General features: G+C 47.0%; 1 protein-coding gene across 1 annotated transcript; it reads right to left on the reverse strand.

Moving 5' to 3' along the window:
- Positions 1 to 5,081: 5,081 nt before the first annotated feature.
- Positions 5,082 to 24,410, reverse strand: LOC142563920 (uncharacterized). The gene is made up of 6 exons (XM_075674645.1): positions 24,019 to 24,410; positions 20,869 to 20,973; positions 20,082 to 20,201; positions 13,808 to 13,989; positions 11,149 to 11,221; positions 5,082 to 7,817 (listed from the first exon to the last, which is right to left on the reverse strand). The coding sequence occupies exons 1-6, from the start codon at positions 24,323 to 24,325 to the stop codon at positions 5,734 to 5,736; spliced, it is 2,871 nt and encodes a 956-aa protein (XP_075530760.1). The 5' UTR covers positions 24,326 to 24,410; the 3' UTR covers positions 5,082 to 5,733.
- Between the last annotated feature and the right edge of the window lie 1,249 nt (positions 24,411 to 25,659).

The raw sequence follows: 25,659 nt of genomic DNA on the forward strand, positions 1-25,659 counted from the left end.
TCTAACATGGAAATCGCTTGGTTTCAATTAGGTAATTTTGGATCGCCAAGCAAACATTTCTGTTGCTGAACCCAACAATGGAGGCTCCAAAAGATAGGATCACTGGCACTGATAAAGTTAGACCAATAGAGCGAAGCGGGATTTCGAGTAGTCGTTTTCTTATAATAGAAAAACGTCTGCAAGACAACAAGAAATGGTCGATTGTCTCCGCTTCGCCGCAGAATGAGCATAATGGTGAGGGGACCAGACCAGACCTGTGGAGGTAGAAGTTCAATGCAGGTATACGGCAGCGCAGCTTTGTTATGGACACTTCAATTTTCCGTGTTCGGCAAAAATCCCTGTTCCAAGGGTGCAGGAGATGTCCGTAATCCACAGAGTTAGTAATTGCGGAGCCTGATAGTGACTGTATAATGATACTCCTGCGAAATCTAGCTGCAGTAACATAAGCAGTCAAAGGGCAGCAAGGAAGAATCGGGCCACTTATTGATGCCTTGGCTAGAGAGTCTGCAATTTCATTAATGATTAGTCCTTTATGGCCAGGCACCCAAATCAAACGCACGCTTCTCAAGTAACCAGGTACCAATGATTGAAATGTCCTCATTACGCGAGAATCACTAGAAGCAGTAAGGGAGGAGCACAATGATAAAGAATCAGTGACTATCACGGCTGACGTAATTGATGGTCCTAATTTGCGTAATGCCAGCACCACGGCCATGAATTCGGCTAAAAAAATCGGTATGAAATCTGGCAGCCGAAGAGAAAATGTCCAATCGAGAATCGGGGAAAATATTCCTACACCTGACTTTTCTTCACATTGTGAAGGAACGCAGTAGTAAGTTCTTCTTCCTCTTCTTTCTGGTGACAGTCGAGCGCGTGAAGCACGCCCAGTCTGTCGATGATGATAGCAAAAGTATAGCGCGTAATCGTTGAAGAAGTTTGACCATGAGTCCGGTGGCGAGGGTAAAACTCCCATTCATGAATTATGCATTTAAAGGTCGATAAGTGAAACGAAGAGAAGCAAAAAAATAAAGAGTATAAGATTCAGCAGTCGGACGCGGATGGATTTTTACGTAGCGTGGTTGGTGATTTGGTTAGTTGGTAGGAAGGAAGTAAGAAGTGGAGAAGGAAAGGCAGGGAGGTTAACCAGTTTAGCTTAACCGGTTTGCTACCCTACACATGGTAGCGGGATGGGGGGATGAAAGATGGGGAAGGGAGAGAGAGAGAGAGAGAGAGCACATAGCACAGCACACACATATCGTCCGTTAGTCCATCACTCTGGCGTGGTACGTGATATCACTGTCACAGTCGCTTGTCCAATCCCGTCTCTTTCAAAAACCGAAGTAGTCCCTTCATCGCCTTCAACTGCGATGTCTTTTGTCGGCGGCATGTGAAAATCGTGTCGAGGGACAATGTTCTAGTGTCAAGGTGCGCTAGAACGGATGCCAGGTACTGTCGCTGAACATTATTTGGAGATTTAGCAACCTCTTAGTAGGATGAAAAGCTCTAGAGCACAGTGTCCAGAGCTGATTCGGTTCCCGAGGTTAGAACACACTAAATTTGGTTAACATTTTTATTACTTTATTTTAGCTTCCGAAGTTTCGAGCGCGATGTTACAAGCCGCCGAGATATCTAGATAGTTAGGTCATAAGTATTTAATGCAGAATAGAAAAGACTGTGTGGAGTTCTGTGCCTGACAAGGAATTACTTCAAACGTTTACGGCATGCTTACTGAGTGGCATGGCCGGCCGTCGACGAGCTTGTATTGAGCAATGTGGAAATCCTGCTAGAGAGCTTCAGGATAAGGCCGGTCAGTGACAGTCTCTGACTAAAAAACCTGATATCCTCACTGCCTGTGGGACTCGGCGCGCTCTATCGGCCTTATTGTGTCTAAGTCTCTAGTCACACATGGATTGGTGTTGGCAACCGCCACTCATTTGGCTAGACTGTGCCAAATGTTGGGTTACAAAAATGCCAAAATTATCAATTAGAGACCACCCTGTCGTGACAACGATGTACCCGTGATTCTGGGGCCATGGTGAGAGAAAGATAAGGATATCCCATGTCGAGGCCTCACAGCGCGGTTGCTGTGCGCGTATCTTGAAAAATATGCGCAGCTAGCAGGCTCGCGAAGTACCTTTGTCTTGCTGAATCTTTTTTTATCTTCTTCTCTCATTAGACAGCACCAGGCTGCTTCATGCAGGAGTAAGCAGTGCCTTGTTGTTTTGCAGTAATGGTAGCAGTGCTATAGAGTAAAGATGGGAATGGGCGTAGTGGTAATCTTGACAGCACGCCGCCACCCATAGCGCTGTTGCAACAACATTGAAATCAGTCGCTATGCTGTTTCTCTTATATACGAAAGGCTGGGGAAAGTCACTTCACACGTCGCAACCTGCGTTGACGCGGCACCTTGCGCAACAGTACTCATTACGGGGAAACGTTTCGAGACGCGCTACGTGCTTCGCGTTGTTATCAGGAGCGCCTTATCGTCATTTATGTGGTTCGTATGATGTGTTTGTTATTTATTGAAACGTATGCTATTCCGTACGTAGTATGCGTGACTCCAAAGATTGTATGCACCGTTCGCTTCACTTTTCTGAATGCGTGGAGCCTCTGCCTTACGGGTGTACGAGCCACTGCTCCTGGCCCTGAACTGCCACCGGGATCGGCCCACATTTTTGCTGATGGACGTGGACACGAGAAATGGCGACCAACTACGGGCGAACAGCTGCGCTTGAAAACTGCTTATCAAGAACCCTTGCCCTGAAATACCAGTGAAACAGAGGTGCTCTGCCTCTAAGCAAGCACTCCTAACAGCAGCAGCAGCAGCAGAGAAATTCGCTAGATGCAAAGAAAAAAGTTTCAAATAAAGGAAAGTGTCAATGAAGACACTCAGATGTTTTTACAAAAATGGCGAAATTATGCAACTTTTAGATATTCAAATGTTACATTTTTATTTTTGGGACGAATAGTATTTACATTTCCATAAACTGCGCCTGATAGGCAACCTAAATGCGTCATTCGAAATAAATGGGAATGTAACGGTTGTCTGTCAAGCGATGATTCAATAGGGCGTCAACGTTTTTACATGGGCGCTTGCACACCAAGTGCTTTTTGTTTGCTTGGCAAAACACTGCTTGTCAAGAGAAAGAGAGAGAATGAACATTTTTATTGGGTGAATGCAGCTTCGGAGAGGTGTCCTCATTCCACAATGCCTTGAGCTCGGGCCGCGTCCTGGGCCCTCGTAATCAGCCGTTGCAGATCCTCGAGGTCGGAGCTGGCCAATGCTCTCTCCTAAAGCTCGTTAGTGGGGTAAGGGTTCGGAGGATTTAATGGTGCCGCTCTGCAACCCCCTACTATGTGCTTGAGGGACACGGGCTCTGTTCAGAAGCGGCATTGCGGAGAGAATTGTGTAGGGGCTATGAGGTGATTTCTGGTAAGGTGGGGGAATGTGCTAACCTGTAGAGCTCGGAGGAATCGCTCCTGTTCTCTAGGTAGCGACTTGTGTGGGGCTGCATATGTTCTGCGGGTTAGCTTGTAGTGTTGTGTGATGTCTTGGTATGAGATTAAAGGGTGCATGCGCTCGGGTTCCGATTCCTCGGCGTCGGCTCGGTGGGTCAGATCTCGAGCCACGTGGTTGGCGACCTCGTTGCCAGGAATGCCTCGACGAGCTGGCGCCCAGATGATCATGAATGATCTCGTTGGCGGCTTTTGACTGATGATCCGAAGCGTAGTGGTATGAATTCTGCCGCTAGCAAAGTTGCGGCACGCCTGTTGGGAGTCGGTCACTATGACTTCAACCTCTGTTTGGGAGAGCGCGAGGACTATGGCCGCTTCCTCGACTTGGAGGGGATTGTCTCGTGTGAGCGAAATGCTGCACCCATGTCCTTTGTTGACGACTACGGTGGCTGTTGTGGCTGCGCGTCTGGGCTAAGAAGCCGCAGCCGTGTAGGCTGTAGAGGATAATGTCCCGTATCGCTTGTGTATGGCCAGGGCGCGGGCCTCCCTTCGCTCTGCGTGGTGCACTGGGTGCATATTGCGAGATAGAGGATGTACGGTGATGTTGCTCCGGATGGCATGGGGTAAGCTCACAGTCTGAGGCGGCGGATGGCTCAGAGGGGCAGAGAGCCCCAGGCGTAAGAGAATGGACCTCCCCGCTTCCGTAACCGCCAGCCTTGTTCGTTGACTGGATAAATATGCCTCGATCAGCTCCTCGGCCGTGTTGTGCACACCTAGTCGTAGTAGGCGTTCTGTGGACGTACTGATCGGCAGGCCCATCACCTGCTTATATGCCTTTCTGATCATTGTGTTGATTTTCTTGAGCTCCGTCGCGTTGAGTAGTGCGTATGGAATAGCGTTAGTTATTCGAGACACGACGAAGTCTTGGACAAGCCGAAGCGTGTCCGCCTCCCCCATGCCTCTTGTCTTGGTTGTTATTCGCCGGATCATGTCAAACATTGCCTCAAGTCTGATACATCAAGCTTGTTGGTCACTTCAAGGATCAATGTTCTTGTCAGCATCACTCTTGCTTGCTTTCAAGTTTGACCTCTGCTCAGTTGCCTTCAAGAAGCGCATTAGCGCTTTAGTGGCCTTGTGCGCGCTATAGAGTTCTTCAGCGACTGTTCCAACATATTTGCTGCCGAGAACGGTTTGCTGTCCAAGCGGCTGAGAATATAGTAGGCAAGGCATGTCGTTGCGAGCCTAAGGATGCACAGAATGCGCTGCAGTAGTGTCATCGCATCCGAGCTCATGACTATGCGCGAGTGAACGTTCATCCGCGGGTAGATAACAGCGGTTTAATGTGACAACGTATAATTTTGTCCACTACAATACACACTCACATATACCCGGTCCACAGTTCGATGCTTTGCAAGTTTCAGTTAATCTGTAAAAAACTTTTAAGGCTCTAATAAAATAAAAAAAAATTGTCGAGCATGCTCACTTGATCGATATTATAGTGCGGCTTGTCGCCCGCCTTCTTGTTCAGAAAAAAGACAAACCAGAATCTCACGACGTCAGAGATTTTGTTTTATGGTAACAACATTATAGATATACTGTACCAGCTGGACAGCAGACAGACTGGCGAAGTGCACGATCAGAGCCCTACTATGTGTAATACATTATGCCCTATAAGAAGGGAGCTCGTTATACCTAATGCGCGCGCATGTGCTTTATCTGCCAATCATGTGCCGATCAGCCCCATCAGTGAGCAGTTCATACGATGGCAGTCTTACGAGTACTCTGGAGCGCACGACATTATCCGCATGGTACTGGACATAGAAATTAGTCCGGCGATATTGAAAATCGCTGTAGTGAAAGCGCCTAAAACACAGTTCGGCAATGTTGTGTCTCCTAGACGGCAAAAGAGAGAAAAAAATTACTCTCGTGAAAAAAAAATTGCTGTTCATGAAAACAAACAAAAGAATGAAAATAAGTTCACTAATACGTTGCATGTACAGCACATTATACACGACAAAAATTAAGATAGCCTACAGTTCAATACAAAAAGTCGCCAAAGCGACTGTGCTTTCGAGATGACTCGCTTAAAAAGCGCTCTATGCAGGCGCCACAGTACTGCCGTTTGTCGCCATTGTTTCAAAATAAAGCATTATTCTGAGGGATTTCCGATTTGTAATTCTGATGATGCACTGATCGTTCTTTTTTCGATAGTTCGACATTCTAGTTAAACCCTTCAGCAAAAGGTGCGATCACAATGTCTTCGCATCCCACTCGCCCTTATAATATGCCCAAGAAAAAAAAGCACGGTCGCATGTTCAGCAACGCAGAGCTGGGGCAGTCAAAAGCGCTGGTGAACTCGACCATGTGGAGAAGCGGCACGAGGCAGCGAAGCCGAGACTCCTGACCCGCGTTCTCGGCGCTGCACGTGAGGAGACAGAACCGGCGAAAGAACGTGCGTTGCGCGTTCGCCCAGATGCCCGCGTAGCCCTGGTCCGCTCCGATTCCCGTGTACCTGTCCTTCATGATGTCATGCGCGATCCGGACGGCCCGGGCCCACGCGAACAGTTCCAGACCCTCTCGGACCGTCAGGTTGGCCGCGTTCGCGACGGAGGCCGAGCTCGTGGAACGCTGGACGCAGTCGACGAACTCCTTCACGTTCATGTTGTACCAGGACTCGCCGATCTTGGCGGGAGGCAGGCCAGCGGTGAACACTGCCTTGGAGAGGAGCACGCCGACTGTGCCCATGTCAAACTCGAGCGGAACCTTGGTCGAGTACAGCAGTGGCGGTCGCTGCATCGCCGGCGGGAGCAGGATGGCGTTCAGCAGGCGAGAGTAGGTCGCCTTGTGGCCGAATAGGGATTCGCTGACGAGCACGTCTTCGAGGGAAGGCGGGTCCTGCAGACGCCTCGCCGCTTCCAGTGTTTTCATAGACGTGTAGTAGCTGGCGAAGTCGGTGTCATAATGGACTAGACTTGCAATGGAAGCGTTTGCTGTCGAGGTTGGGAACGAAGACGAGTAGCCATATTGCGCGATGAGGGTTACGTCCTCCAGGGCAGTTCGGACGCCTTCTTTGTCCGCTTCGTTCAAGCCGGCGTCCAGTAGGCGTGCCGACGACATGCTCCGGACGCTGGCGAAGATAGGCCCGGCGCGCGAATTTGCCGGCAGCAAGTTTTGTGTCATGTTCAGGAACACGCTGAGCGAACCATGGCCCATGACGTCTTCACTGGCAGCCATGCACATAACCTCGGCTTCTCCGGGCATGTCGTAGAGAAACTTGTTCCTGTAGTAAAATCGGCCAACCTCCATCGCGATGTGAAAGAAAATGTAGATCAGGCCGATTCTGCGATTTTTTGCGAGCAAGTCAACGGCTGCCGTAACGAGGCTCAGTTCTTGGCACATGACAGGCGTCTGTTCATTAATTATAGTATCGGCAGTCAGCATTGAGTTGACGAACTGTAGCCAAAGCTGAGGCTCCGCTTCGTGCAAAAGAACGGCGAAATACGACGCGTTGACCGTTTCCGCTGTCGGCAAGCCCGGCCCCCTAAGCGCTGTTTTTGTGTCGTACCTGAGTAGCTCCGAAACTGTTGCGTTGACTTCCGACTTGCGTATGCCGGATCCCTGGATCTTACTCGCTTCTTCGAGCGCTTCCTTGAAGAATTCCACAAGCGCGGAACTGTGCCCAGGATCGGCCAGTTTCTCGGCCAGCGTCTGGCCCCGGGAGACGTACAGGGCGACTTCACTGTCGCTGTGCCTAATCAGCCTGACCTTGAAGAGCGTAGAGATGCCGCGCGCGAGGGAAAGCTGGATGATTCGCCTCAGGGCCTCCGCTGTACTTCGGAGTCGGAGAACGTCGCTGTCGTTTCGGTACTCCCGGACGAGCCACTGTGCGGCATCCTTGTGCGTCGAGGCTGTGATGAAGCTGCCGCACCGAGCATGGAAGCGCCCCAGAAGAGCCTCAGCGCGGGCTGACGCGTCGTCGCTTTCGGCAGGTGACACAACACTCTTCCGAAGGAGCGTCGCGTGGAGTTCGTCGATCACTTGCCGAGCAGCCACCTGGGCCAAGGTGGCGCCGTCGATGTTGCCGATGTGCCACCGGCGACAGACGTGCCGGTAGAAGTCGGTGCACGGGTCGATGGCCGAGTCGAGCAGCGACTCCAGGTAGCCGTAGGCATCGCGACACTCGTCACTGCCGCACTCGTCCTGCTGGTGACGCTTGGGATCCGAGGACCAGAGCATGACGAACAGGGCGACAATGCCCAACGCTGCTAGGGCGCCGAAGCTGCCGTAGAAGGCGGGCGAGTGTGCTATCTTCTCAGTGATCGTGGTGAGCGGGATGAACTCTCGCAGCGTGGTGCCTCCGACTGCGACAGGTAGATAACGAAGGGACAGTTAAGAGTACGATCTGATTGGTTCACTTCGCGCGCAGTGTTTAAACTAGCATTAAGCCTGGGTAATTGAGCAGCTCTATTGTAAATTAAGTTATTCCTTTCTGGGGGGCGTTGCCAGCAGTACGAGCGTCTCTGCCTACGCTATCAACCAGATTACGTGGGTGTGATTAGTAGATGATGAAGGAAATCGAGCGAAAGTTGATCGTTTCTTTACTACAGCCCGGACATTGCTTTTTCGGCTTGTCATTTTTTTGTTAAATGTAGGTTCAAACCATCGGAATTCTTCCCAAAGCCGTATACTCCGCCTTTTCTTTCTGACGTTCCTCCAAGGTGACCCAACACTTCACCTTGCACCCGACGGACTCGGCGCAGTGTAGCTAGCTTAAGTTTAATTCATGCGCATTTTTTCGAATAATTACTCACGCGCACACATTTCCCTCCGTTGAGTCTGCGTAACTCCGTTCGCTTCTGCAACATGAAGATTTGTAATCGGCAGTTTAAAATAATTTTTAACAGTTTCTTCGTTTTTACGTACCAATACCAGTATGAGATTGAGGCATGCCATGATGAGGTAGTCTCGGGATAATTTTTTTTACCAGCTGGGTTCATTTACCGTGCACCCAATGTATAGTACGCGAGCGTATCGGCATTTAGTCCCCATCGAAATGCGTTCGCCGGATTCGGGATGCGAAACACCTCGTCGGCTTAGCAGCCCAACGCCAAAGCCACTACGTCACCGCGGTGGGTCGTCGGCAGTCGCTCTTTAGTGTCGCACCCGTTATTATTTCGGACGAGCCTGTGCTGAGCGCAGAGAGTGCACCGATGGAAAACGCTAAAACCTGCCATGACATGGTCACTTGTTGGGCCGACTTTATGAGTATAGTTTTATGTTGGTACTTCCCCTTCAAGTTGTTTCCTTCCTCCATGTACGATGGCTACCGTCCCTTTCCTAGGGAGGAATAAATGTGGGACACAAAGGAGGGGGTTAGTGCCCCTGTATATGGCTCCAGACCGATTTTCAGGAATATATACAGCCATGTAGATTCATAAAGAATGGAAAATAAAAGGTCTATTAGCTTACTCGCAGTATTATATAAATAGTTACCAAAATAATCTCCAATAGTATAGGGGCAACACTGAACTTTAGTCAACCAAGGGAACAGGCTGGCTTTAGGAAAAGATTCTCTACAATGGATCACATCCATGGTAATAAAGCTATTGAGAAATCCGCAAAATACAATAAGCCTCTCTATATGGCTTTCATAGATTACGAAAAGGCATTTGATTCAATAGAGATACCAGCAGTCATAGAAGCATTGCGTAATCAAGGAGTACAGACTGCCCACGTAGGTACCTTGGAAGATATCTACAGAAATTCCACAGCCAGCTTAATTCTGCACAAGTAGAAAGATACCTATAAAGAAAGGAGTCAGACAAGGAGACACAATCTTTTCAAAGCTATTCACTGCGTGCTTGGAAGAAATATTCAAGCTATTAAACTGGGAAGGTTTAGGCGTAAGGTTCGACGGCGTATACCTCAGCAACCTTCGGTTTGCCGATCACATTGTTCTATTCAGCAACGCTGCGGACGAGTTGCAACAAATGATTGAGGACCTTAACAGAGAGAGTGTAAGAGTGGGGCTGAAGATTAATATGCAGAAGACAAAGATAATGATAAATAACCGGGTAAGGGAACAAGAATTCAGGATCGCCAGTCAGCCTCTAGAGTGTGAAGGAGTACGTTTACCTAGGTCAACTAATCACAGGGAACCCTGACCATGAGAAAGAAATTCACAGAAGAATAAAAATTGGTTGCATCGCATACAGCAGACATCGTGAACTCCTGACTGGAAGCTTATCGTTATCATTGAAAAGGAAGGTATACAATCAGTGCACTTTTCCGGTGATGGCATATGGGGCAGAGACTTGGAGACTGACAAAGAAGCTTGAGAGCAAGTTAAGGACTACGCAAAGAGCGATGGAACGAAGAACCCTAAGCATAACTTGAAGAGACAGAAAGAGCGGTTTGGATCAAGAGCAAACGGGTATAGACGACGTTCTAATTGTCATGAAGAGAAAAAATGGCGTTGGGCAGGTCATGTAATGCGTAGAGTAGATAACCGTTAGACCATTAGGGTGACACAATGGGTACCAAGAGAAGGGAAGCGCAGTAGAGGACGACAGAGAACTAGGTTGTGAGACAAAATTAGGAAATTTGCGGGTGCTAGTTGGAATCGGCTGGCGCAGGACAGGGGTAATTGGAGATCCCGGGGAGATCCAATTTATGTCCACTGCCTTCGTCCTGCAGTGGACATAAAATAGGCTGATGATGTTGATGATAATGCGATTCATACAGCTATATATCCTGCCAAACATACATATGCAACCATATACAAGTTATATAGCGAGCTATATGGAGGAACCCACTAGAAAGCGCTGGAGAGGACAACCCACTATACCGTTCCAATCCTCCTGTGCAAACTAAATTGTGGGGTTTTACCTGCCAAAATCACGATCTGATCATGAGGTATGCCGTAGTGGGGGACTCCGGATTAATTTTGACCACTTGGGGTTCCTGAATGGATCCCCAATGCACGAGACAGGGCGTTTTTGGATGTTATAATCATCATTAACCGCAGCAACTTGCGCTGCAAATTTCTAATATCATCACCCGGCCTAGGTCTCTGCCGTCATCGACGGCACTTCTGTCCTCTTGGCATCCATTCTGTGACGCTAAAGGTCCGCGGGTTATCCACCTTACGCATTACATGACCTGCCCAGTTCTATTTCTTTCTCGTAATGTGAACTGGAATATTGTCTGTCCCCGTGTGCTCTCTGATCCACACCACTCTCTTCCTTTCTCTTAAGGTCTTAACGCCTAAAATTTTTCGTTCCATCGCTCCTTGCGCGGTGCTTACCTTGTTTTCTAGTTTTCGTGTTAACCTACAAGTTTCTGGCCAATATGTTAGCACCGGTAGATTGCAATGATTGTACACTTATTTTCAACGAAAGTCATGATGATCACATACAGAAGCACTAAAGGCCGTAAACGTCATGGGGCACGTGCTGGCACTTTTGAGAACTGGACAAGAATAGACGGGGCCTTTGAGATCTGATCAGCACGTGTGGGCTTTGCGCTACGTACAGCATCTCGAAGTACGTATGATATGAAATTGGCATTGTAATGAAAACATGCGCATGTAGTGAGCAAGTAAAAGTTAAATATATATACAACACCACGCCATTCTTAAATTCGACCCCGGCAATGCTCACGCGCGTATGACGACAAGTCCGTAATACTTACAGCGAACAAATCCTTTGGGTGGTGACCGGTTCGATTCCCTCATAGTGGACGGCGATGGCATCATTTGCTCCATCTGCGTTCATCCATTGAGCGGCGAATTATAACTAAGAGATCTATGTCAGCCATCGCACTACCGCCCGATGCCTAGTGTGACAAAGCTGTGGCGCCAGCTGTCACGGCTACGGTGCTTTTGTCACGCTTTTGTCGTACCTGTGACAGATGGTGATAACATTTCGTTGCTGTAAAATCGTAATGTTTTGAGTTGCATCGCTACAGAGGACCCCAGCTTTCGATTTACTGCGGACAAAACTAGTAAGCACTGCCAAAAATCGAGGTATATCTCGCTGCGAAAACCAACCTTAGTGCAGCATGTGAGCGTAAATGAGCCAGCAGCTTAGCATAAAGCGCCATGTATATCCGGCGCTCCTAGTTTGCAACAATGTTATCTACACGTGATTGGAGCAACGCCAATACGTGGTAGCGGTGGCAGGCCAGAGGAACCCGACAGTGTTGTTTTGTGGATGCGCACAAGTAGTTCGGTAAATATTTCTTGCAGCGCGAGTTTGGTTCGCTGGGAAGCTTGTACGATAGTGTGCGGTTTCTGCCAGCAAGGAATTTTAGCGCCAAGAGCACTATCACGGTAAGGAAAGGGCATAGGACCGGACGAGCGCGTTCCTGTCTGAAGCGCTCGTCATGGCGTATCTATATGCCTATCCGTGCGACAAGGGTTCTTTACTGTTGTACAATTTATGTGGGCGTAGGCGTTTCTTACAGGCGAATTTTGTGCCAAACTTCGTCATCAGTACTACTTGCTCACTATAATTTCTTTTATATTTAGCAGGCCTATAACGACCCACGGAGAAGTGGGTAGAGGAGTAGAAATTACGCATAAATAATGCAAATTTTTCCGTATCTTCATATTATTAAAAATTTTGATGAACAAACCTGCACAGATTAAATGGTGTTCAGAAACAAGTCCTGGTTTTTCCCGAAAGGCGAAGCAGTGACAGCAGTAGGAACGTATTTGATTATTACACGGCGTGAGGCTCGTAAACTTATTAACAATATAAGATCAGGTAACAACACTTGCTGAACACGTTTGGCGCAACGCCCACTGAGGGACACACATGAACAGCGTTCACTCTATCATCGCGACCAACCGCGGTCACATGCATTGGCATGATGAAGAGCGCAGCTACCGGGGAGCACGCGCGTGTCTCCGAAAGCGAACGTTTCCGCGCTGTCATTCCTTTCACCGTTTGAACTGCGCCGTATACATCATGATCATCATCATCAGCCTGGTTACGCCCACTGCAGGGCAAAGGCCTCTGCCATACTTCTCCAACAACCCCGGTCATGTACTAATTGTGGCCATGCCATGCCTGCAAACTTCATAATATGAACCTGGCAACGTTTAACGCTAGAACGTTATTAGTGAGGCGAGTCTAGCAGTGCTATTGGAGGAATTAGAGGTCAGTAAATGGGATATAATAGGGCTCAGTGAAGTTAGGAGGCCGAAAGAAGCCTATACAGTGCTAAAAAGCGGGCACATCCTGTGCTACCGGGGCTTAGCGCCGTATACACGCCTTCGAAACTAGGCACCTCATGTGACATCTAAGGACGAGCATGCGGGAAAACAGCGTGCGCCCGGTGAACTTCTCGGCACGCCCTAGCTTGCTCGCCCTGGCACCCGCAGCAGATCACGTGATGATTGAACTTCCCCACGAAAACTACTAGAGGGAACACTGCGGTGCTGCGTTCGTTCAGCTACCATGACAATGATGGGTAGTACATGTATTTGTCTGATATTTCAGTGTGTGGTTTCAAACTTTCATATCGCATTACGATTTATCGTTAAAATTTTTCAACAATAACGGTTTTCTATGTACGGGAAGGCAATAAAGCTCTGTCGACATGCCTATTCATTATAGCGCAACACCTTGTTCCAAATCATCATATTGCAAAGTCACAATGTCGTGCGAATCCAGGAGGAAGCATACTTTAAGTAATATATAGACTAAACCCAGTAAAGCACAAACGTGTCTGCAATGTCAAAGTCCAAGATCGATGTTTGCTAGATATTACAAGCGGGTACGTATTTGCCAGAGAAATCTAGAACGCTGAGGTATCTTGCAGAAACTTGTCATATAAAGCTTATTGCAATTCACACATACATAGTTGTCGTCCCAGAGGCCTCATTTACTAGTTTCCTTATGACAAAATAATGTTTTCTGATTTTTCTAATTACAATTCAAAATTATGCGTGCTGCTACGTTGCGTATTTTCTCGTACAATTTAATTTTAAAGCTTTCGGTAATTCAACATGCCAGTTGCACCTAGCGGAAAGTCTAGAAGGCCTGGATATTGCGCTTCCTCTAATGCCCTTATAAGCGCATGCGTGTGCACACGATGTTTCTGTTCTTCCAGTGTTGTCGCTCTGCCCATTTAAATGTCTGCGGAAATGTCTATTGAAATGTCTATACGGAAAATTTATATTAAGCTTCAACTATCCAGGTGTGACGTGCGGGCAACAGTTGTTCGGCGTGATCTGCATGGCTGTTTATCGGTTGTGGAAAACATCGCCTTCCAGTAAAATGGATCAAACAGGAGGTCCCATGGATGTGTCCTTAGGTCAAGCTTAGCTGTTGTTCTCGCTCACCCGGAAATTCGGGGCTTTATTGAAGGCCCAGATGGCTCTCGGCGATGGCAGAGCGTTGTCCACGCAGAGTGCCGCCGCTGTCACTCGTGCTTGACTGAAATCGGTACAAGATGATTGGCACATGTCTTTGGTGGTATCCCGGTTCTCCGTCGTCTGCACCGGGACCGCCCTCGCTTGAGGGTCTGTGAAGAAAGCGATATCCCTAGACGAGGCTGCGTGTGCAAGCTCGAAATTCGTCGTTACATATGACCATGATGAGTAAAGAAATCTGGGGAAATTCTCAAATGAAAGGCCGTAGGTGGTTTACAACGAGAGCAACGTCAACGACGATAACGAGAATGAATCGGTAAAAGCAGATAAATAATGATTTCAAGAGGACAAGGACGTCGATGACGCCGCGGTGACCGTACGACGATGATGGACGGAAGACGGCAGCTGTACGGTATGAACACTGCACGATTACTAGTACATTTTTTATATGTACAGTCTTTATGTGAGTTCTACCCCTGGCCAGGAAAAATAAAAGTGATAATAATGATAGTGCTCATACTTGCAAGAGACACCAGAAGGAAGTACCGTTGCGAGCAGTCACTGCATAAAAGGGTTTATTGTATGCAGTGCCCGTGGAAGAGAAAAAAGCAGGCCATTAAACTGGATGAAGCGCGAAGCTGCTTCGGAAAACATATGTTTACTTCAGAAGGAAAGCCGCGCAGTTTGAAAAAAGTATTTTCTGAATCCGTAGATTGAACCAACGAGCACCATATTTTCGAAGCAGTTGCTTTAACTACTCAACTAATCAGAATTTTCTCTTGACCTACCATGTGTCTGCCTCGTGGTTAGATAAGTTGGTCAAGCAACAGTCTCGTAAAAACCGTAGTACCTGCTTCGACCTCCAGACAAATGTGTCTTTTTCTTTCTTCAACTGAGATGATATAGGTGCGCCAAAACACGATTGGCGCACCTATAGAAACGTAGATCGGCCTTTCTGATGCATCATTTTCTTGTTTGTACCTTTTATATAGATGTGTGCTACTCCGTCCTCCAAAATGAAGAAGGGGGCCCTTCTTCATTTTGCATTGATTGTAATCAAACACATCATCTACGAGTATAGCCCTGCAATCAATGCTTAATTTGCCCTGCCAGAGAGATGCGTTGGCTGCTGCAAATGCGCGAACACGGGTCACGTAATGTCGCGTTCTACGCCATCGGAATGGCAGGGCGGGTCCCTCCTGTGAACGCCGATAAGGTCCTTTTGTAAACTCGCTTGAATATCTGATATCGCCCAATTTCTTTCTTTCTTTCCTTCTTTCTTTCTTTCTTTCTTTCTTTCTTTCTTTCTTTCTTTCTTTCTTTCTTTCTTTCTTTCTTTCTTTCTTTCTTTCCTTCTTTGAAGCAGCTCACGCAGATTAATTTGTACCAACTCGCCCAGGTCGTAAACCTGTTAATAAACCAATGGGCTGAGTTAAAGTTGGTTCTCACAGCTATCGGTTTAATTCTTTTTTTTCGGGTGAGGCAGAGAATCGGAAGACAGGCAGATATATTGAGAATGCATTGATTGAAAGCGTTAAGAAACGACAATGCCTCATTGTTCGGTTATTGATGGAAAATAAGAAGTGTTCCTGTTCGCACCAGAGGGTGGCGCGGGAGGGTTGCCACCACCTGCTGGCCGTGAGTCGCGATCTGCTGAAGGACTGCTACTAGGTAGTAGCGTCATCTGCGGACTGGAGCCAGCGGACTGTAAGGCAGCGACTGCAACAAGTCCAGGAAATAAAGAACGAGCCATCGCAGCCATACTAAGTCCATAGAAAATGAAGCGTAGAAAGTCACAAGTGAAATTTATTGCGGTTTCAATTGACATGTAAAAATGATAAGGAAACTGGAAAATGAAAATCGTCGAAAGGACAACTTGCCGCTGGTGAGATCCGAACCCGTGTCTTTCTCATTAGGTGCGCGATTCTCTGCAAATCTAAATGCGGTGGCAGCTGTCTTCCGCCAACTTTCTGTAGTATTCGTGCTCGTACACTAGTGTGTCAACTCAGAGCGTAAACCAGCGCCACTGAAAAATATCGGAACGAATGCGGCCCAAACTTTCAGCCGCTGGCTTCTAGGAATAAGGGACATGAACAAACAGTCTGCCCTCTAGAGGCAGGAAACGATGTCTAGGCGACCTTTCCTTTTTACGGTAATGCGGCATTTTTCACGAGTAACTGACGACACATGAGATCATAGTGAAGGACTTCTCTTGCGGTTTAGCTGATTTAGCGGGAGGCATAGTGGAGAACTGGATCGGGCAGAAAAGACCGTGACGATGCCCTCACCAAAGTGCTCAGCTGCCTTTAGAACGCATGCTGTCACACTAGTTTACTACTTGAAAACCTCTAGCGTTCCTATTCGCACCTTTCGGTGGTGTTTCTGGGATACTACGACTTGGCGGCGGGGGGACATCCTTGGGTTCACAACTGCTACGCGGTGAGCTGGTTGCCTCGGGACTGGATCCAGCGTCTGCAAAAAGAGCGTCAGCAGTACGTCGGAAATGTTATTTTGTGTGAAACTGACACGTAATATGAAGCGAAGGGGGCGTTAGCTGTGGGCTCTATTAAACTTGAGATAACCATGTACCAAAAGACATTCCGTTCCAACTGCTATGACGCAATGGTGGAGCACTTTCTATCGTGGTTTACACTCGTGACAATAAAACATTCACTTCCCACGTTCACTACGATTGCAAACTGTTCCCGAGGGTGCGGGATCGAAACCCGGCCGCGGCGGTCGCATTTAGATGGGGGAAAAATGCAAAAAACGCCTTTGTACCGTGCATTGGGTGCACGTTAAAGAAGCCCAGCTGGTCAAAATTAATCCGGAGTTCCTCACTACGGCGTGCCTCATAATCACAGCCTGGTTTTTGCACATGCACAAACCCGAGAATTTAATTTATTTGCAAATTGTTCACTGGTTAGCTGGACGAGAACACCGAGAGTTTACGGAAGAACGTTGGAGTGTAATACCATGGAGAATAATTAGGATTTGCTTGGATAGGAGTGTATTAACATCATCACGTGCTCACAATCATTCTTTCCCAGAATTGGAATGGAGCGGAATAACTTACCTGCATCGTCAGTGAGAATCATTTGCCTCATTCTTTTTTAAAAACGCCGTGACTAATATTAATTGCCATAGTGTGAATGCATTGAAATGCCTTTGTCCAAAACATTGCTTGTTTGTAGTGTATTTTTGTTTACTCATTAAATTGCTTCGTTGTGCCATATTCCTTTTGGTTTTGTTTCTGAACAGTCCCACTCTTTTTCTGTGCCTTTTATGTATTCTTTCACTGCGCATTTCGGTTTTCATTGCATTTCTATATTTATATTGCATTTTCACACCTCCCTTCAGTAGTTTACTACTCTGTTTCATGGAGGGCAGCACAAATAAAAGTAAACAAGCTACAACATTTCACAGAGCATATGCGGCGTATTTATTGTCTGCCTAATAGACTCTAAGAAAGCTCAAGTTCAATATTTTGAAATGATCCATTCGCCGAGAGAGACCTGTTAACGAATGACAACTTACACTTCCTTCAAGGTTTGCGAAATAATCGGAAAGCTTGACTGAAGACGGCAGAGTAAATGGAAGCCGGTGATCGGCTACAGTTATAAAACGCTCTAACAAACTAATCGTTCAAACTTCATGAAAAAACATATCTCGTTTTCAAAACCCGTGTTGGATGAATGTCTAGTCATACGAATGCATTCGCAAAGCGAACGTAGATCATTAAATTTCCACTACAGAAAATTGAGTGAAGCCTTACGGTGCGTCCGTTTGGCTTCGTCGATTTTGTAGCCAAAGGTACCACGCGCCTTCGGAAATGACTAGCGCAAAAGTGGACACGGGACATAAAAAAGGCGACAAGGGCAATCGCTTGTCCTTGTCGCATTTTGAGTGTGCAGTGTCCACTTTTGCGCTAGTCACTTCAGCATGGAATACAAACTAGCCCGGTGTCACAATTTTGGAAACCTTCTAACATTACACGGGCGAGCTGCGTATTCGCGCCGCTATGTTAACGCCATGATGGTTGCAGCGCTGTTCTATTATGCGGCCTCATGTACTCCGCACCCTTTTTCAACTGTTTGTGTGCCGCGGAGGATAAGTACTTGCTTACCATGCGGAAATCCCTGGATCGAATCGCTGGAGGGACTGTATTTTCACACGCGGTCAAATCATCGAGGACACAAAGCCGGCCAAAAGGAGTACGGTAGCGAAAGATATGTTCACAGATTCAAAATTTTGCATCGCTTATGTGCTAAGTTCCTTCTCTGCCTGTTAGGCTGCAACCTTCAAAATGTTAAAATGATTCATTCGCCTACATAAAGTTGCATGTCGGTGATAAAGCTAACTTCCTTTGTGGTTTGTGACAAAAAAAAATGAGAGGCTTTAATACGGGTCACATTTTAGATTGCAACGCGTTGCTCGAAGGTGATTGGCTAATTTGATAAGAAGTTCCGTCAAACGAAATGGCTATACTGAATGATTAGAAAAGTAATCGTTGCATTTTGCAACTGGCGGTGACATACGAGGGCTTCCGCGATTCGGCAGCTGGGAGTGGTTCCTCGGGGAAGGACCGCTACCCGGAGACGTCGCTGACTCCACATTTGATCCAGAGTCGACAATGCACCATGATGCGTCCACTATAGTCCTACTGTCGTCATTCAGGATAATGTCGTAACGCATGGTTGTAAAATGGCTTTCACTGCGATTTCTACGTCTTAGAACAAGTGAGAGCTACACAATGAAACATTACAACTGCGTTGATGCAACAGTTCACCTCCAGCTGTGGCGTGATGCTGGAGGTACAACATTATCAAGAGTATGCAGTGTAGGTGTCTTGCGAGAAAGAAATAATACAAACTTCCTTGTTGCCTTGGCATGTAACCTGAAACTGAAGCTACGATTCCGACTAAGCATTGCAAGCATTTTAGTGCATTCAACGGTTTCTGATTGCCCGTTGCCAAGAATTTTTTTTCTGCAAAATATTTGTTACACATACTCTTGATCTCGTGTTTGCGTTTGCTTTATAGCCGTTTACAGCAATATCTGTTACGGGATCCCTGCTCTCGTCGTTTTAGTGCGAGGTGGTGTCCACCGACGACCATTGCTGGACTCCCACAATGATTTGCAATAAAATTACGAAGAATGAAAAATTATCATTGTGGTGCGAGTACTCTATCTTACGACTAATACATTGGCGGTCCAGGATTCCATCTGTCAGCCACTCTGCCGACGCTACAGAGGAGGAGCATGCTGATCTCCGAGACTTCGATCGTGCACGTTGTGCCATGATAGGCTAACGCCGGCTCAATGTTTATCTGATGCATATATTTGCACCTTGTTCTTGTCCCCACGAGCATCCGCACCTTCTACGTGTTCTAAGAGATCGCCTTAAAAGTTGCTGAGGCGATCCTAAATTCATGTTTCTTCTTCTGTGTGTAATGACAATGATTGAGTGGATCTTTTTCGTCTTTATTAGTATCGTTCTTCTATACTCTCGTATTCTTCCCAGTACATTGGTGTGTGCTTACGTGTTCTTTTCTTGATGGATAGCGTGATGCCTATTACAGGCTTAACCAACATATACGTTCGGGAAAAGGCGAAAAGATTTAGCAGTAACCTCCGTGTTCATGAATGCGCCTGAGCTTGTAGCCACGACTTGGCTTGGTCAAATCCGGCACAAGATAATGCCTGACGTACGGTCTGGACGTACCCCCAGGTAGATGAATATGCTTAAGTATCCACTGGTATGAACTTCGCAACAAGACTATACACAAGGAAGAAATCAGACGAGCGCAGAGTTACAACTGAGGCTCTGTGAAAGCGAAATAGCCTTATAGCATACAGGCACAGTGATATGTTGCAAGCTGGCCTCCTAGGTAGACATGTATATCTTTGAGCCGCATTCTATCACTTCGCCTGTTCAATATAAGGCCATTTTCTAAGCTCATTTGTATATCGGATCTCACCTGTACGCTTCTTTATTTGCTTTCAAGCTGTTAACACAGATGAATTTGTGCCAACTCGTCCAGCTGTTAAACCTGGCAATCAAACAGTTTGCTGAGATGAAGCTGCTTCTTAGATCAAGATTTTTTTTACATGTAAGGCAGAGAATCGGATGACAGGCAAATACACTGAGACTACGTTGACTGAAAGCGATCGGCAACTGTTAAAAAATTTTGGCCACATTATTTGGCTACTTATTGAAAGTATGAAGTATTCCTGTTCGCACCTGTGGGTGATGCTGGAGGGTTACCGCCACCTGGTGGCCGCGATTTGCGCTCTGCTGCAGGACTGCTCTTAGGTGACGGCCTCGCCTGCGGACTGGATCCAGCGTGCTGTGAGGCAGCGACTGCAACAAGTCCCGTAGATAACGAAAAGAAGGGGCCGTCACGGCTATGCTAAGCCAACAGAAAATGAAGCCTCGCAAATCATAGCTGAAATTTATGGCGGTTTTAATAGCAATGCGCAAATGATAAGGACACGGGAAAACGAAAATGGCCGAAAGGACAACTTGCAGCAGGTGGGAGCCGAACCCACGACATTGCGTGTTCGATGCTGTCCCACTCGAGCTATGGTGGCGGCTATCCCGCGTCATCTATCTTTACCATTTGCGCATGCGTACTGAAGTGTCAATAGAGAGTGTTAGCCATCGCCACTGAAAGTCATCGGGGCGGATGTGGCTCAAACTGTTAGCCGCTGGCTTCTAGTAATTACGGACAAATAACAACCAGTGCGCTCTGAAGCGGCAGTCAACGGGAAGCAGGCAATCTTTTCTTACGGTAAGACATTTCTTTTCGCGAGTAACTGACTAAAGAAGATATTGCAGGTTATGTGGATCATAGAGGAAAACTTCTCTTGCAGTGTCGCTCACCTAGCGGAGGGCATGGTGGAGAATCGGATTGTGCGGTAAGGTCCCATGCCGATGCATTCACTAGAGTGGCGTCTGCTACCGTTAGAACTCATGCTTCTTCATTAGTTCACCACAACATGAAAATCTCGCACGTTCCTGTTCGTACCTTTCGGTGGTGTTTCGGGGATACTACGACTTGGAGGCCGGGAGACGTCCTCGGATGTAGGGCCGCTGCCCGGTGAGCTGGTTGTCCGAGGACTGGATACAGCGCCTGTAGTACGTCATAAATTTCATTCCGCGTAAAGATGCCACGTAATATGAAGCCTAATATGCGGGTCTGTGCTGCGCCTTCTTTGAAAAGAAAAAGATATCGCAGAAGGCGTGCTATTCCAACTGTCATGACGCAGTGCTCGAACTTTTGCTATGGCGGCTTACACTTGTCACAATGAAACATTCACTTCCCATGTTCTGTACTGTTGAAAATTGTTGACTGGCGAGCTAAACGAGAACACCAACAAGAACGGCTGAAAGTAATTCCCCGCAGAAGAGTAGCGATTTGAATTGAATTATTTCGAATTAACGTCACGTGCTCACAATTGTCGCTTCCTACAAGTTCAATAGACTGGAATAACTTACCCGCATCATTAGTCAGCATGATTTATTCATTCTCTTTAAAAACGCAGTGTCTAACATTAAATAGCGCACTATCAAAATAAATGCATTAAATACTTTAGTCTAGAACATTGCTTGATTTGTCAGAATTGATTTTTTGTTTTCTCATTAAATTGCTCGATTGATTTTTGTTTTCTCATTAAATTGCTCCCTTGTGCAATATCTCTTTTCGCTGTTTTTTAACTGTCACGAGTTTTATTTTTCTGTTGTATTTTTACCCCTTCCATAATTAATGTACTATTATGTCACATGAGGTAAAGTTGAAGTAAATATGAACGATTATGTAAATTTGACAATGTCTGCATGACGTGTTCCTTCTAACACACTTATCACCCAATTTCGCGATCATCTGCGCTTCAGATATTTCACGAATGAGCGCAGAGGATCGCGAAATTGGGTGATAAGTGTGTTAGCTTCCCGTCTCTGGCTCTCACAGAAAAAGAACTAAGTTTCTTGGAGGCGGCATCACATGACTCGTAACTATGTTATATGAATTCGCACTTCCTTTTTCTTGTAAGCGCGTGCGCGGTCTACACTGTTTCCCATGTATAAAATCGATTCAGTGGCACAATAAACTTAGTTGAAAGTTTGCGCTTGGTGTGTTGTCTTCTCTCACGTCCGTGTCGTTTTTATTTTTTGTCGCGCAATATCATTTAACTAATAGATTACCAACTTGCCCAGAATGCTGCTCTCAACTGTTGGTTGTTGCGAAATTTTAATTTTGTTTCAGTATTCAAACATAGCGAATCGTTCATCTTTACAGCGAGGCTGTTAAAGGCCACATTCCCCACAGTCGTGTCCGCGTGTAGAAAAATATTCCAATGATAGTGCAATGCTGGACCGACCCGCGGTGGAGGTGACGCAGGCGTTAAGCACTCCCCATAAGTGAGGCCATCCCAAGGCTAGTGCAATGCTGGACCAACCCGTCGCGGAGGTGAGGCCGGCTTTAAGCACTCCCCATACGTAGGCCGACCTCGAAGATAGTGAAATGCTGGGCCGACCCGCGGCGGAGGTGCAGTTCGCCATTAAGAGGCCCACATACACAGCTTCGCTGGTCATCCTTCTTGACAGAGTGGACAGGCGCTGAGTTTTTAACAATGTATAGTGTCTATTATTCTATTCGCACTCGAATATTTGTCCACTATTAGTATAGACTACTGGAGTGTGGCAGCAGCATTACCGAAGTGGTTAGCTATATCTCAATGCCATTTCAAGTGAGGCCACAATTATGTAAATGCCTGCAAATAACAGAAATGAACTGATGAAATCAATGTATGGGTGTTTTTTTTTTTGCAATCAAAGACAGGAGGAATGGTAAAAGAAATATTTAGTCCACTCTGATACGCAGACTAGACCGCTACTACGTTTATGGCTGAAACAATAACGAAGCTATAGTTTTAAGGAAGCACATAAGCCAAAGTCGCTCCTACATCCCCCTCTTAGCCCAATCTTCAAATACAAAACAATAATAACGGCGCGTCCACGCAAATACGTGTGGATTGGCTATAAGTGAAATTTTATATCTACGGAAGGTGTCTTAAATTTATTGAACCTATGTAGTCCAACTTTACTTACTCAATGCGTTCTTTGATTTAATTTCATTAAAGAGCTCTGAAAGACTTATTGAACATAGTAAAAAAAAAACGTTTGTGATCTGTTAAGGAGGTTCCTGGGAACGTGTGAGCCAAATATTGTTGCACTGCATGAAGCAGGCAAGTTACGATGTCGTGTCAAAAGCTGTAAAATGTCGCTTGCTATCGCTTCCGCAAGCTTTTTATGCAGTGTCAGTGCAAACAGCTGGACCTGTAACAGCTATTGGCTGATTTCGTGACAGGGATAGCATGCTCAGTCATACAATTATTGGACACTTGAAGTAAATCAATTAAAAATATATGAGTTTGCGATTTCAAAAAGACAGAAAAAAAAATCATTTCATTTGCTCTAAACACGACAGTTGCGTGATGCTGTGTCGGCTACGCAAGGTCTGCACGATGAAAATTGTAGCGTAGATGCCAAGGCCACCGCATGGGGCCGCCACGAGCCCTGCCGCGTTCAATCAGCGGGGCATCAGTGTCCCTGTATATGCTATGCGGGAGCATATACAGGGACATTACGGGGCATTGCTCCCTCGCGCCCCCTTGCCGTCTCCGCTGTGTAGCTGCCAGCATGCTTGTGCATGTGAAAGGAGGAAAACGCTAATCGATCGAATAACTGCTTCTAATCTCGCTTCTGCTAGAAGGACCTAAAATATTTTTGCGGCTGGAGATTCATGAGGCAGCGTAATTTAACGCTGGTGTTATTCTATATGAAAGCGTTTCAAGGTCCCTTCAATTTCTGTCTGTACACTCGGCTGCTTTGGATGCCGAATTCATTGAATATTGTGTTGCCCAATTCATTTGATGCCGTCTGTATTCTTTGTCTATTCGGGCCCCTACCCAATGACACGTACTCATTCTGGGAGATTGGCCAAGTATTTTCACATACCCAGTGGCGCATACACAGGGCCTCAGATTTGATTATCGGCCGGTCACCAGCAGCCAGCACCCGCATAGGGGGTTGGAGAGGGGGTGGTAAGCCAAAGAAAGCTTCACTTCAAAACCGTGGTAATGCCGGAGGACGTTTAGGAGAGGGCAGCCCGACATACCCGAACCTGGCACGTCACTGTCTCGCCCATGAGCCGTGAAGTCCGGAGAGCCGGTGGCAACGTGCTCCGTGACGCTCATCATCGCCGGTGAAGGCGCCTGGAGGGGTGGCTGAGCCGAGGCCAGTTCATTGGCTCTGGCTCCGGTGTCGTGCTGACGGGCGTTAGCCTTTGGCCAGTGTCGCGATAAGTGACGTCGTGGAGCTGCTCTGTTACGACGGCGCCGGTCCGTTTTGCTTAAACTGGACTTGACCGTTTGGCTTTCTTCATCGGCGTTTTGCAGAGACTTCTTGGTCTCAGTAGGCTCCATATTTCTCGTCAGAATTGCTTCCTTGCTTGCTTCTTTTCCGTATTAGACCACACCACTGTCGGCCAGGAACGCAGCAGGCAGTTCTTCTTCCTCTTCTTCCTGGTGGCAGTGGAGCGCGTGAAGCATGCCCAGCCGGACGATGATGATAGCAAAACCATGGTGCATACTCACTGATGAGGATAGACTATGAACCCGGTGGCGCTGAACAAACGCGTTCATGAAACTGGCATTTAAAGCCCCATAAATAAATGAGGAGAAGCAGAAATAAACAGTACGATTGAGCAGTCGGACGCCGATGAACTTAGCAGGGTCGCTGTTTGGGTTAGTTGATTGATCTTAGTCATTTCTCAGTAGGATTAAAGAAAGTAATTGTGAATCTTAATTAAAAGAAGTTGACGGCCATTTATCGAGAGAAGAACAACGCACATACCCCATGGTGGGTATCTGTCACTAACGTTTAGGCTTTACATATACATCTGCGACGCTGCTCCACAAAGTGCTGAGGGATAGATCACTACCACATAACCGGCAAATCCACACAAATGGTGCTGGTGCTCCTGCAGTACGGCCATGAATCTGGGGTTCTCCATCATAGATGAGGGTATTCGTACTGGCGGATTTCAAGCGACACTCTTCCATCCCCTAACCCTTCTCCCTTTTCGCCAGTAATTTGCACGACCGAGCCATCTATGCCGAAATAAAATGCTCCTTCCATTGATCCCTCTAAAATAATTAATAAATTAGGGAAAGAGTACAGAAAGTACACAAATAAAAGGGCAATAATGTTGACAATTTTGACGACGGAAGTCCCAAAGGAAGTTTTTTTCTGACATGGCAGACTTTTCTCAAGGTGGGCGCGGCAGGCCAAACTTCCGCAGAGGAATTTCCTACACCATTCAACTACTAGGAAACAGGAGCTATGACAAGCCGGTGAGAAACAGTGAGGGAGGAGCAGTGAGTGAGAAACGGTGAGTGAGTTGGCGAGCTCTTAAAGCGATTAGCATTCCTAGGGCATTTCAAGCGCTGTTGGGGGCGGCATGGCGCTAGCCGTCAACTGGTTTTGAAACCGAAACACAAAGTGCCAGAATAATGTAGTGTCTCGACAGGGCTACCGGACGCGGTACCTACTGCGTGAGGCGTAACGGCCGGGCGCAAAGCGCCTCAGAAAAGAGACGATGACTGAACACTTGGGTCAGCTGGAATTCCTGACACTCCCTGACAACTTAGTGAACATTCTTGAATGTCAATGCCCAGAGCAACGAAATGTCCTCAGTTTCCTCCAGGAGATCTTGTCCGAGGGTGTAACTCGCGAAAGCCTGCTCCTAAATACTCAG

This window comes from Dermacentor variabilis, chromosome 11 (assembly GCF_050947875.1).
Source record: "Dermacentor variabilis isolate Ectoservices chromosome 11, ASM5094787v1, whole genome shotgun sequence".
NCBI lineage: Eukaryota > Metazoa > Arthropoda > Arachnida > Ixodida > Ixodidae > Dermacentor > Dermacentor variabilis.